The sequence below is a fragment of the Felis catus genome, chromosome E2, assembly GCF_018350175.1.
Source record: "Felis catus isolate Fca126 chromosome E2, F.catus_Fca126_mat1.0, whole genome shotgun sequence".
Taxonomy (NCBI): domain Eukaryota; kingdom Metazoa; phylum Chordata; class Mammalia; order Carnivora; family Felidae; genus Felis; species Felis catus.
This window is the reverse complement of record NC_058382.1, coordinates 10665328-10678334: the sequence shown is the minus strand read 5'-3', so window position 1 is coordinate 10678334 and position 13007 is coordinate 10665328. Positions and strand designations below refer to the sequence as shown.

General features: G+C 47.3%; 2 protein-coding genes across 7 annotated transcripts in view; one reads left to right on the top strand and one right to left on the bottom strand.

Annotated features, from left to right (window-relative positions):
* The first annotated feature begins 1663 nt into the window (after positions 1–1663).
* Positions 1664–13007, top strand: part of HIF3A (hypoxia inducible factor 3 subunit alpha) — a 66439-nt gene continuing 55095 nt past the window's right edge. For 3 of the 6 annotated variants that reach the window (XM_045045826.1, XM_045045824.1, XM_045045828.1), the window contains exons 1-2: positions 1664–1794; positions 4562–4798. The gene's annotated coding sequence lies outside the window, so the exon portion shown is untranslated. Of the gene's footprint in view, positions 1795–4561; positions 4799–11293; positions 11432–13007 lie in introns of those variants that run through there. The other 3 variants (XM_045045827.1, XM_045045825.1, XM_045045829.1) reach the window with 2 other exon arrangements.
* LOC101101352 (insulin growth factor-like family member 3) lies at positions 1941–11341 on the bottom strand. The gene is made up of 4 exons (XM_003997666.5): positions 11240–11341; positions 3635–3688; positions 3231–3498; positions 1941–3044 (listed from the first exon to the last, which is right to left on the bottom strand). The coding sequence occupies exons 1-4, from the start codon at positions 11256–11258 to the stop codon at positions 3011–3013; spliced, it is 375 nt and encodes a 124-aa protein (XP_003997715.2). The 5' UTR covers positions 11259–11341; the 3' UTR covers positions 1941–3010.

Here is a 13007-nt window from a genome sequence, read left to right as displayed (position 1 = left end):
TGTCTCTGCCCCTTCCCCGCTCATGCTCTGTCTCTGTCTCTGAAAGATGAATAAATGTTAAAAAAATTAAAAAAAAAAAAAAAAGCCCAACCATTTCGAATTCTTTGGGAGGTAAATAGCAGGTTTCCATTTCTTTGTGGTCAGTTACTAGTTACTAGAAAGTCATTGTGTTCCACTTGCAGTGTCCTGTTTCCTTGACTGTCCATGTCTCTTGAATCCTGGCATTGCTGTCTTTGCATTGGAAGAAGCAGTCACCTCTTCCAGTCTTACTGACTGGCTTTGGGAAATACCTTCCATCGATCCTGTTAGGGATTCTGAGGCTTTCTTAGACCTTTTCTTTTTTATGTTTTTAAAATGTTATTTTAAGTTCATTTATTTTTGAGAGAGAGAGAGACAGAGCGCAAGTGGGGGAGGGGCAGAGAGAGAGGGAGACACAGAATCCGAAGCAGGCTCCAGGCTCTGAGCTGTCAGCACAGAGCCCGCCGTGGGGCTCGAACCCACGAGCCATGAGATCATGACCTGAGCCGAAGTCAGACGCTTAACCAACTGAGCCACCCAGGTGCCCCTAGACCTTTTCTATGGATACTCCTGCTCCACACTACTTGTTCCTGCTTTGGGTGAAATTATTCTTTTTTAAATTTTTTTCAATGTTTATTTTTGAGAGAGAGAGAGTGAGCAAGCAGGGGGAGGGGCAGAGAGAGAGAGAGAGGGAGAGAGAGAAAGGGAGACACAGAATCCAAAGCAGGCTCCAGGCTCCAGGCTCCGAGCTGTCAGCAAAGAGCCTGAGCGGGGCTCAGACTTGGCGAGCCGTGAGATCATGACCTGAGCCAAAGCCGGACGCTTAACCGACTGAGCCACCCAGGCGCCCCTGGGTGGAATTCTTAAAATTGGGTGCCTTCTCTTGATACTGCAAAGGCAAGCCAGGTGCTGACAGCCTCCCATTTGTTTTCCCTGGGCAGTGCTGAATGCCCAAGTTTGTGTGCCTTCTACCCATCCTGCAGAGCTGGATCAGTGTCCTACATGTGCTCTCTAGCTGTATGCAAAACCAGTGTGAACTGGCTGCCCCCCCCCGGGGCATGCCCTAGGATGAGTGTGTGGAGGGTGGGTAGAGATGCACACGGGATTGGAGGTACCTGTGGGCCATTTGGAGGGATCTACAGGTGAGGCATCCCTAGTAGCTCACGGGTGGGCTTCCTGGTGGTGTGTGCAAAGTAATTCGTAGGATCTGTAGCACCTTTATGCCCTCAAGACCCTAGCTTCCCTTCTCCCAGCCTCTCCCCGTTCCCCAGTCAGGTAGAATCACACCTCTGATTTCTGGATGGGGTAAGGAAGAGGTTAATCTCTTTGGCACCATTCCACACAGCTGGGGAAGCCACGTGCTTACTCACAGGCTCTCACCTTCCCCATGGGAGAAACCACAGGCTGAGAGGGTCTCTCCAGGCGCTCAACTGTGCTGCCTTTGGGGAGGTGTAATGAAAATCGGGTGAAATGGTTTCTCTTACCCTCTCCAGTGTGGCCAATCTTAGCTTTCCTTTCCCCTTCCTTCCTTCCTTCCTTCCTTCCTTCCTTCCTTCCTTCCTTCCTTCCTTCCTTCTTCCCTCCCTCCCTCCCTCCCTCCCTCTCTCTCTTTCTTTCTTTCTTTCTTTCTTTCTTTCTTTCTTTCTTTCCCCTCCAGTGGTGTGCTGGAACTTCTGTGTTGGACCCCGGATTTCCACAAAGGCAGCCTTGTTTGTGGGTGTTACGACTTTGTTAAATTAACAGTTGTTAAGCGGAGCATGGAGAGCCAACTAGCTGGTAAGCCAAGGTTCAATTAAAGATCACAAGAGCAATGAAAATAAATAATTTGTTACAGGTTCTAGAAGAAGTACATGGCAAGACGCAAGGGGCCACATGAGGTGGTCAAGGCAGGGTGCAGGCAGAGAGAGAGAGAGAGGCAGGACTCTGGGCACATGCCTTTATTTAGGTCTATGAGTGGAATGTTTTGGGGTCCCTGGGCTAAGGCCAGATTGGTCCATTTAAACCATAAAGGGCAGTGTTTTGGTAAGGTCCACAGGGATCTTATCTAAGGGGCACCCAGGGGAAGGCCCTGGGGGGTAAGGGAGACTGTTGACCTTAAGGGCTGTTAGGGAAATCAGGAACTTAGATTTGCACTTGCACGGGGGAATGGGGGAGGGTGCCAGTTTAAGGTTCCCTGAAGGCTGCTTGGCCAAATAAAAAGGATTTTGAGGCACCAACACCGTGCAGTGGCTGAGCTAAACTCTTGAATGGTAGGTGATCGTCAAAATCAATGCTCTTTGAGGGGAAGATGGTAGAAAACTTCCATTTCACCATTTTGATGACACTTCTGTTACTCCTTCAGGTAACTTAGGGCAATCAGAAATCCTCTTTCCCAAGGGCTGGACACAGAACACTGTAGTAATCTCTCTTGGGCGTTATCTCTAAGGGTGAAGCCTATGAGCCTCACTAGATCCTTCTACTCTGCTCTGGCAAGAATGAAGACTCTTTCCCACATGCCATTAGCAACTTGAACCATAATGAACTCAGCAGCTAGGAGTTGCCCAATAGGCCTACTGGCATCTGTCATATCTCTTAACTTAGGAGGCCATACAGAAGTACAAGCAAGTCTGATACATGCTGGAAAATCTTCTCCAGAGAAGTTACGAGTCTGAAGAGCACATTATTTTTGCAGCAGAATCCCATGGATATTTAATAGCAAAAGGGGTTTCATAGAGCAACCAAAGAATCACGGGTGCCTATGGTACACGGCACCTCCGTGGGGTGACCGATTAACACGTATCAGCAAGGGTGGTGAATCAGGACAGAGGGACCGAAGGACAAGGGAGCAATGACAGAGATAATGGGCAGACGTTAAAATGGAGCACACTGGGAAAACCAAGTGGCGGTCAGCTAAGGTCTCCCCAAGGTGGAAATCCCAGGCTCTTCGTTGTGCAGATGCTGATGCCCGCCCCAGGCTTCCTTTCCAAGCTGCCTTAGTGGAAACTTATTTTCTTCAATATCTTTCCAAATGAGAAAACGTCTTTCTGCTGCAAAGAAGGAGGAACCAATAAATTATGAAGCACAGACAAGGGGATGAATGATAAGATTTGAGTCACTGCTGGAGATCAAGTGAGCAGGGTGTCCTCAAAAGGAATGGCCTAGACCCCCACACTCCCTTCCTCCTTCCTCCTCATCCCTACCCTCTTTTCCTCAGCCAGGGGCGAGGTCCTTACCTGGCACAGTCCCCGGAGATGGGGGAGGAATAGCATCGAGACTTCACACCCAGAACCTTCAACTTCACAACATACTTCTTGGGGTCAAAGGACTCAGGACAGCAGAGCTCAAAGCAGGGCCAGAAGGTGCAATTAGGGCCACAGAGGTTGGTCCGATTCAGGGGCAGGATGGTGTCATCATTACAGCACTGCTCCAAAGGGTTGTAGATCTTGTCCCCACACCTGGGCGCCTGCTGACATAGCCACAGCCCTGGGCCCATGGGGGCATCTGGGCAGAGATTGCTGGTGTGAGCCCAAGGAGGTCCCGGCACTAACTCCCCCAGTCAGGAGCCCTCTGTGAACCGTGACCCCACTTCCCAAGGGGAGCCTCGTCCCTCTTCATTCTTCCCCATCCTGGTTCTCACCTGTGACAGTCTTTGAGCGCTGGAGGAGAAGAAAGACTAATACACACACAGGAGCTGGAGGAGAGGGAAAGGAGGTTGAGGATGGGGCTGGAGTGCGGCCCCTGGGTTGACTGGCCTCAGGGAGGGCAGGCCAGTATGGGGAAGGCTTGGCTCCAGATTTGCACTACAGGTTTGGGTTTGGGGCCACCTCTGCCTAAGGGCTAGTTCCTGATGCACGTAAGAGTCTAGACAGCTGGGTCCGAGCAGCCTGGACCCTTTAAAGGGGAGTGAATGCAAGAGAAACTTGGGATGCCATAGCTTAGGATTCTAAGAATGCAGTGGAGTTTCCCAGGTGGGAGAGGGGGTGGGGCAGGTGTTAAAGATATCCAGAGGATGGAAAGGAAGAGGAAGGAAGCTGGGGTAAGATTGACAAGGAGAGAATTTGGGTGCAGGGCTGCTTTGGGGATACGGCTGGGCTTGAAAGGGTCTTGGACTTGGAGCTCCCCTTACCTGTATTGCGCCTTCTGCCCCCCCCCCCCCCCCCCCCCCACGACTAGGGACGGAGTTGGAGAGATGCAGGAAATGGGAAAGAACGGAGGCGACCCGAAGGGTGTTTATAAATGCAATCACGTGACCGGGTTAGTGCCCAAGTTCACGCATTCCACAGCTGTCCTTGCTTTGAAAGCACACAGAGGCAGGTAACCATGAGATCATATGGATAAAACAGGAGCCAAAGGTCTGGGTCCATCTTCTACGACTTGCAGATGGAAAGTGTCCTGTTCCTCCATAACCTGAGCCCCCACCTCCTGGGCTACCGCATATCAGATAGTGAGTGCGGTTTCCTCCGCGTGGTGGCCCCAGCATTAGCGAGGATGCAGAGAGGATGGCTTCTCCATTTGTTTTAAGTTTCCTCCCCTACAAAACACCTGCCATTTCTGTATCTCCCAGGTACCTTATCCTTAGAACGTTCAAGCAACTCTGTCCCAAACCACTTTATTTACTCTCTGGAGAGCTATTTGGGACCCTGCTCACGGTCATCACGTGATCTAGCAGAAGGGCGCAGGCTCCATGAACTCGAGGCAGAGAACCAGGGGAGAGTGACAGTTTGCGGATTTCTCCCCCCATGGATCGTTGTGAGGATCCGAAGAGCATATGGCTCAAGGGCAGATCATAATAATGTTAACGGTAAGTAACGGATGGCATGTGAGGTGGCACTTGAGCGTGCAGCCCAGGTAGAGGGAAGCTTAGGGTAAACTGAGGTGTTTGGATCTGGACACTCCCGATGGGCCCCACCTGTCAGCTTGTGTGTCTAATGTGCTTTTTAAAAAAATGTTTACTTATTTATTTTCAGAGGGGGCAGAGGGGCAGAGAGAGAGGGAGAGAGAGAATCCCAGGTAGTCTCTGTGCTGTCAGTGCAGAGTCCCATGCAGGGCTCGAACTCATGAACTGTGAGATCATGACCTGAGCCTAAGCCAGGGGTCGGACACTTAACCATCTGAGCCACCGAGGTGGCCCTAAGGTACTTCTGAGATGACCCAGTACTAGAGGGGAAACTACTGGCCAAAATCAGTTTAGGGAGTAAAGCAAAACTGGGGAGGTGGGACCTTTACTAGATGTGGTCTGCTTATAAAAATTCAGGGAAAGATCTGAAACCCCTTTATGATAATAGTCATTTCTGAGATGCATCTATTGAATTGGTAAAGTAATCCCAGTGGCTTTTTGTCATGTCCTTCGTCCCTTTAAATTTCATTTTAAAAATTGGGGCGCCTGGGGCCCCTCGGTGACTCAGTCGGTTGGGAGTCTGACTTCAGCTCAGGTCACGATCTCGCGGTTTGTGAGTTTGAGCCCCACATCGGGCTCTGTGATGACGGCTCAGAACCTGGAGCCTGCCTCAGCTTCTGTGTCTCCCTTTTCTCTGCTCCTCCCCCATTCACGCTCTCTCTGTCTCTATTGAGAGAGTAAATAAGCATAAAAAATTTTTAAATAAATTTCACTTAAAAAATTTAAAATCCCCAATACTTTTTTCCCTTGGGATTTTTCTGCCTTCTGGGCCTTTTTTTTTTTTTTTTGAATGTTTCAAAATATTGGCATGATAGTTCAGTTCTTTACCAGTGTCCTAGGTGTAATACAGTTATTGTCACTGGAACTTAGCAAGTATTAGTCATGCACATGTGGGGAAATATGTTTGGGTATGTATGCTCTTGTGAAATCAGAACTATAAGAGTAGGTGGTTAGAGTGCTGATGTGTCGCTCTCTATGGTAAGAACTAATTCTGTTGCATCACACACGCGGTTACCAATCACTTTTCTTCCCTTTTACAGTGCAAATAAAGGTTTTGAGTTCTAAACAAACAAACAAACAAAAAAAGATAGATAATCCAGCAATAGCTGGAGACTTCAACACCCCATTTTCAATAATAGAACAAAACAGCAGATAGATGGTCATCAAGAGTATAGAATACTTGGGGGTACCTGGGTGGTCCAGTCTGTTGAGTGTCCGACTCTTGATTTCAGCTCAGGTCATGATCCCAGGGTCATGGGATCGAGCCCTCCATGGGCCTCTGAGCTGAACATGGAGCCTGCTTGAGATTCTGTCGTGCTCTCTCTCCCTCTCTCTCTCTCTCTTTCTCCCTCGGCCCCTCTCCCCAACTCCTGCTCTCTTTCTCTTAAAAAAAAAAAAGAATATAGGATACTTGTAAAAGCACTAGAAGCCAATTAAACATAACAAACATCTGTAGAACACTTCAAAATAGCAAAATATGCATTCTTTCAAGTACACATGTAACATTCTATAAGCTCTACCATATTCTAAGCCATAGGAAAAGCCTCAATAATATAAAAGGATTGAAACCATACCAAGTACGTTCTCTGACCACAGTGGAATTCAAGGAGCAGTAAATAACAGAAGAAAATTTGGGAGGCTCACAAATATGCAGCAATATAAGAGCCAGTTCCTAAGTAAAATAACCAGTGGGTCAAGGAAATCTAAAGTCACAAAGGAAATTCAAAAATGGTTTGAGACAAATGAAAACGAAAACACCATGTATCAAAACATATGGTATACAGCTTACAGCAGTGATGGCAGAGAACTTTATAGACGTAACGCCTATTTGATAAGAGAAGAAAGATCTCAAAGCAATAATTCAGTCTTCTGACTGGAAAAATAAGAGCAAACAAACCCAGGGGAGCAGAACCAAGGAAACAGTGATGATACTAAGGAAAGTAAATGAAATGGAGAATAGAAAAAAACAACATGGAAAATCAATAAAATTAAAAGCGTGTTCTTTGAAAAGATTAACAGAGTCGACAAAACTGTAGCTAAAATGACCAAGAAAAAAAACCATCCTTAAATTAATGCCAATCATTCATAAACTTCGAAAAAGAATGTTGGGTTGTTTTTTTTGAGACAGAGAGAGCATGAGCAGGGGAGGGGCAGAGAGAGAGGGAGACACAGAATTCGAAGCAGGCTCCAGGCTCTGAGCTGTCAGTACCGAGCCTGACATGGGGCTCAAACTCATGAGCCATGAGATCATGACCTGAGCTGAAGTCAGACACTTAACCGACTGAGCCATTCAGGTGCCCCATAAATTTCAAAAAATAAAACAACAGAACTTCCCAACTCAGTTTATGAGGCTAATATTACCCTACTATCAAAACCAAAAACATCACAAGAAAAGAAACCTATAGACCAACATCTCTTATAAATATAAATTAAGAAATTCCCAAGAAAAAATACTAACAAACAAAATCCAACAGCTTATATAAAGGATTCTACACCATGACCAAGTGGGATTTATCCCAGGAATGCAAGGTTGGTTCAACATATGACAATTATTCAATGTAATAAACCTTATTAGTAGAATATGGGCAGAGGGAAACATGATTATCTCAATGATACAGAAAAGGCATTTGACAAAATTTATACTCTTTTGTGATTAAAATAGTAACAACAACAAAGAACAAATTGGGAATCCAGAGATCTTCCTCAACCTGATCTACAAGAAAACCCACAGCTTACTGTACCTAATGGCAAAAGACTGTATGCACCTCTTCCCAACATCTGGAACAGGACAAGTACATTCACCCTCACCACTCGATTTAACATTGCACTAGAAGTTCAAGCCAGAGAAATTCGGCAAGAAAGAGAAGAAACATTCAAATTGGAAAAGAAGGTGTGAAACGATTTCTGTTTTCAAGTACCATGATCATCTAGTACATTAACAATGCTTAAGGAAGCTACTCAGGCCACTACAGAACTAACAGATGAATTAAGCAAGGTTGCAAGATGCAAGGCCAACATATAAAAGCCCATTGTACACACTAGCAAAGAGCCATCTGAAATTGAAATTAAGAAAATAATTCTACTTACGGGGGCACCTGGGTGGCTCAATCGGTTAAGCATCCGACTTCAGCCCAGGTCATGATCTCATGGTCCATGAGTTTGAGCCCAGTGTCAGGCTCTGTGCTGACAACTCAGAGCCTGGAGCCTGCTTCGGATTCTGTCTCCCCCTCTCTCTCTGCCCCTCCCCTGCTCACACTCTGTCTCTCTCTCTCAAAAATAAATAAACATTAAAAATTTTTTTTAAATTCTACTTACAATAGTACCAACAATAATAAAATGCTTGTTAATAAATTTAACAAGGGGAGTGCAGAACGGGCACACTGAAAACAATACAGCTGTTGAAAGAATTTCAAGAACGTGTAAATAAATCGAGCTCCATAAATGTACATCAGTTGAAAAATGTAATACTGGTAAAGCGCCAGTGCTCCCAAATTGACCTATAAGTTCAATGCCATTCCTGTCAAAATGCTAGCTGGCTTCTTTGCAGAAATGAGCAAGCTGATCCTAAGATTCATACTGAAATGCAAGGGACCCAGAGTAGCCAAAGCAAAGAACAAAGTTGTTGAACTGATGCGCCATCATTTCAAAGCTTACTCCAAAGCTATACTAGTTAATTCCGTGTGGTATTGACCTAAGGGACTCACATGTAGATCAGTGGGCCGAATCGACAGTCGAGAAATAAACCAGTGTAATTACGGTCAATTAAATTTCAACAAAAGTGCTATGGCAATGAACTAGGGAAAAGAATAATCTTTTCAACAAATGGTGCTGGGAAAACTGGGTGTCTGTGTGCAAAAGAGAATAAGAAGGACGTGGAGAAGGAGAGAAAGAAGGATCTCTCCCATACCATACACAAAGATTAACTTCACATTGATCATAGACCTAAATATAAGAGCTAACACCATAAAATCATTAGCAGAAAACAGTGGAGTAAATCTTAATGACCTTGGGTTTAGGCCATGTTTTCTTGGCTATGACATCAAAAGCACAAGAGACCAAGAAAAAAAAAAATAGAATTTATCAAAATGAAAACCTGTGTGCTGCACACAAAAATATCAAGGAAGTGAAAAGACAATCACGTAATGGGAGGAAGTATTTGTAAATCACATATATGATAAGAGGTAAGTATCCAGAATTTGTTGAAAAACTCCTACAGCTCAATAATAAAAGACACCCCAGTTTAAAAGTGGAAAAAGTATCCACTTTTCCAAAAGGACGTACAGACAGCCAGTCAGCACATGAAGAGATGCTCATCACTGTTCATTAAGGGAGTGCAAATTAAAACTATAGGCTATGTCTTCACATCCACGAGGGTGGCTGTCATAAAAAGAAAAGTGGAAAATCACAAGGATAGGGAAGGAGGTGGAGAAATCTGAACCCTCGTACATTGCTGATAGGAATATAAAATGGTTTAGCAACCGTGGAAAACAGTTTGACAGCTCCTTAAAGAGCTAAACATAGAATTACCATTTGACCCAGAAATTCTACTCCTAGGGATATACCCTGAAGACGTGAGAACAGGTACTCAAATACACATATACACATGTTCATAACAGTACTATTCCCAGTGGCCAAAAGATGGGAACAGCCCAAATGCCCATTAAACGATGCATGGATAAACAAATTGTGGTATATAGACAGGGTGGAATATTATTCAGCTATAAAAAGGAATGAAGTAGGGGCACCTGGATGGCTCAGTTGGTTAAACATCTGATTCTTGATCTCTGCCCAGGTCATGATCTCATGGTTCATGAGTTCAAGCCCCGCGTCAGGCTCCGAGTGCTAAGTGCACTGCTTGGGATTCTGTCTCTCTCCCTCACTCTCTGCCCCTCCCCAACCCCCCCCCCCCAAAATAAATACACTTTTTAAAAAAGGAATTAGTACTGGTAAATTCTACAGTGTCAATAAGCCTCAAAAATATTATGCAAAGGGGAAGATGAAAGTAACATAAAAAGTCATGTATGGTATGATTGATTCCCTTTAATTTTTATGTTTATTTATTTTTTGAGACACAGATCAAGCTGGGGAGGGGCAGAGAGAGGGGGGGGGGAGAGAGAAACCCCAAGCAGGCTCTGCACTGTCTATGCAGAGCCCGATGTGGGGCTGGAACCCACAAACCATGAGATCATGACCTGAGCTGAAACCAAGAGTCGGATGCTCAACCGACTGAACCACCCAGGCGCCCCTGATTGATTCCATTTAAACGAAATATCTAAACTAGTAGGAAAATCCATGGAGACAGAATGCACATTGGTGGTTGTCAGGGGTGGGGATGAGAGCGAATGAGCAGCTAAATGGGTGTGGGGTGGGCTCTCGCTGGATTCCTAGGGTGGCTTGGATAAAAAGCAATTCTGGAAGGTGGTTGGGCTACTCTTCATTCAACTTGAGCGAGAGGAGAAGAGAGGGGAAGGAGAAGGGGGGAGGGGCAGGAAGTACACAGAAGGAGATGCTGGAGACTCGTAGTTACCCAAAAGGAAGTGTTATGAACACAGCAGGCATTGCTCATCTGAATGGACCATAGATGACAAAACTCCATCCACTTCTCCTTCCTCCCTGAGCCTGAATGTGAATAGACCCCTCACATGGGCACAGATCCTGGTGCAATCGAGCCTCATGCCTGGGACCTTCAACCTCCCAGCAGCCCGTTCTGAGAGCTCAAGGACTTGGGAAAACCGTGCTGGAAGCAAAGTCAGCAGGTTCACCTGGAACCCCCGAGTCAGGCCCCCTCACCACAGCACTGCTCCACGGGGTAACAGGGGTCTCTACACCTGAGCACCAGCTGTGCCATCCACAGTCCAGGATCTGGGGGACTCAGAGCTGGATTGGATTCCGAGGATTAGTCTGGGACCTCTGGAGCCCCTACCTCCATCCGTAGTATCATCCCTTCTTCCCTTCTCGCTACGCCTGCTCTCACCTGCGATTCCCTCTGAGCCTGAGCTCAGGAGTTCAGAAATCCAGACAGCAGCTGAGAAGCAGAAGGGGAACGCGAATAATGCGAGAGAGGAGCCTTCTGGTCGCCACCAGGGTGCACAACGTGACGTCACTGACCTCCTTTCGCTGTTGGGAACAGCTCAGGGTGGATGTTGACTCAGGGTGGCAGGGAGGGCCAGGGGAAGAGCTGAGTCTAATATTTTTGCAGGTTAGGACCGATGAAGTCAGAGATAACCTGGGGGTGATTACCAAGTAGGAAGCCAAGGCTGGGTGGGCAGGAGAGCATTAGGTCTGAGGTTCAGAGGTGCATTAGGGGTGTGATGTCACAGAAGCTTGGGGCTGGAGTGCCCTTACCAAAGGTCCTGGGCACCATGGTTCTCGATGCAGCTCCAGGGCAGTCGATGGCAGGGCAGCAGAAGAGCTGGGTCTGGGGCCTTATACAGAGACTTCGATAGACACCGCTACCCACACCTGGGGAACCTACTCATCTCCCATTGCAACACAGGAGGCAGTGCTGCTAAAAGGGGAGGGGCATGAAGACTCCAGGTGAGTGGAGCCTACCTTCAGCCTCCCCAGGAAACACCTGGGACTAAGGGTGGAGGAGCTGAATCCATTTTTTATTTTTCAATTTTTTTAAAGTTTATTTATTCAGAGGCAGAGAGAAAGAGGGAGAGAGAGAACAAGCGGGGGAGGGACAGAAACAGAGAGGAGGAGGAGGAGGAGGAGGAGGAGGAGGAGGAGGAGGAGGAGGAGGAGAAGGAGAGAGACTGACTCCCAAGCAGGCTCCTTGCTGCCAGCGCAGAGCCTGGTGCCGGGGCTCGAACCCACGAACTACAAGATCATGACCTGAATCCAAGTCAAGAATTTAATGTTTAAAGCACCCATTGTGACAAACGCGTTGGTCTTACATCCTGGGCAAGTGTCATGATCCACAGTTTGGAGAACACTTCTCTACCTTGCGGCTCGCTGAGGAGAGGAGAGGCCTGAAGAGCGGGGGAGGATGTACTGGGAGGACAGCGTGCCATCCCCCACTCCTTGGAGGGAGCAGACATTTAGGACTCTGGTTACTCCACAGTGACTGCTTCAGAAGCCTCCTCCTTGGCCTCCTGCCTCCGGTCTCAACCCTGTGACCACCCCCCTCACAGGAGACAAATGCTGGGATCTTCCACAGATTCAAATCTCACCACTTCCATTTCTGCATAGGACCCCATGAGGTTAAGTCCAGAATCCTCTCAGAGGCCCACGGGGTGACTGGCCCCACCCTCTGCCCTCCCAGGGCTGAGCCTCCTTGAAACAGTCAGTTCTCGCTCATTCTTAGAGTCATAGCTCTGATGTCCCTTCCTCCAGGAAGCCATCGTGATCCCCTTGACCCTCTGTTCCAGCCCTACTCACTGTGAGTCACTATTATTTGGGATGATTTATGTTCCCCATTGGACATAAGTACCAGAAGGATAGGTCCTGGGACTAATTCACCACTGTGTCTTTAGCACTGATTACCATAGGGCTGGTGACAGAGCAGGTGCCTGAGGAATATGGAATGGATGGATAGATGGATGGATGGACGGATGTATGGATGGATGGATGAATGGATGAATGGATGCATGCATGATGAAAGCCCTGTGTTCAGGGTGTATCTAACTCCACATGTCTGTCTTGACATAATGGCTTTCTGTGAATTGGTCAGAAATCAGCCTGAAGCTCGAGCCTCTCCCACCCCAGGCAGCCTCTCTGCCCTGCCTGTAATGCTGTTGCTCATGTGTGTCCTGTGGGATTTCATGCCCTGGGGGCGGTCTCAGGACCTCTCTCCTGGATAGCCTCCCTCACAACTCCCCACTCCCCAGCTCCTCCACCCCATACACATCAGACCCAGCCCTGTGCTGGGGGCCGGAGATTCAGGCCACCAACAGCATGGGGGCTCTGCCAGGACCGAGGGAGTTGATCTTGGGCTCAGAGCCTTCTCTGTTCCCGATTTTACTAACCACTGGCCTGTGTCCACTGGGGAAAATAGGTCGTACATCACTGTGCAGCTTACACTCAGTCTCAAAAGAAAATGAAAAGAAAAATAGGCAATAAAATGCACTGTCAGCCTCCCTAAGGGAAGTGGCTCCACGTTCTGGTCCCA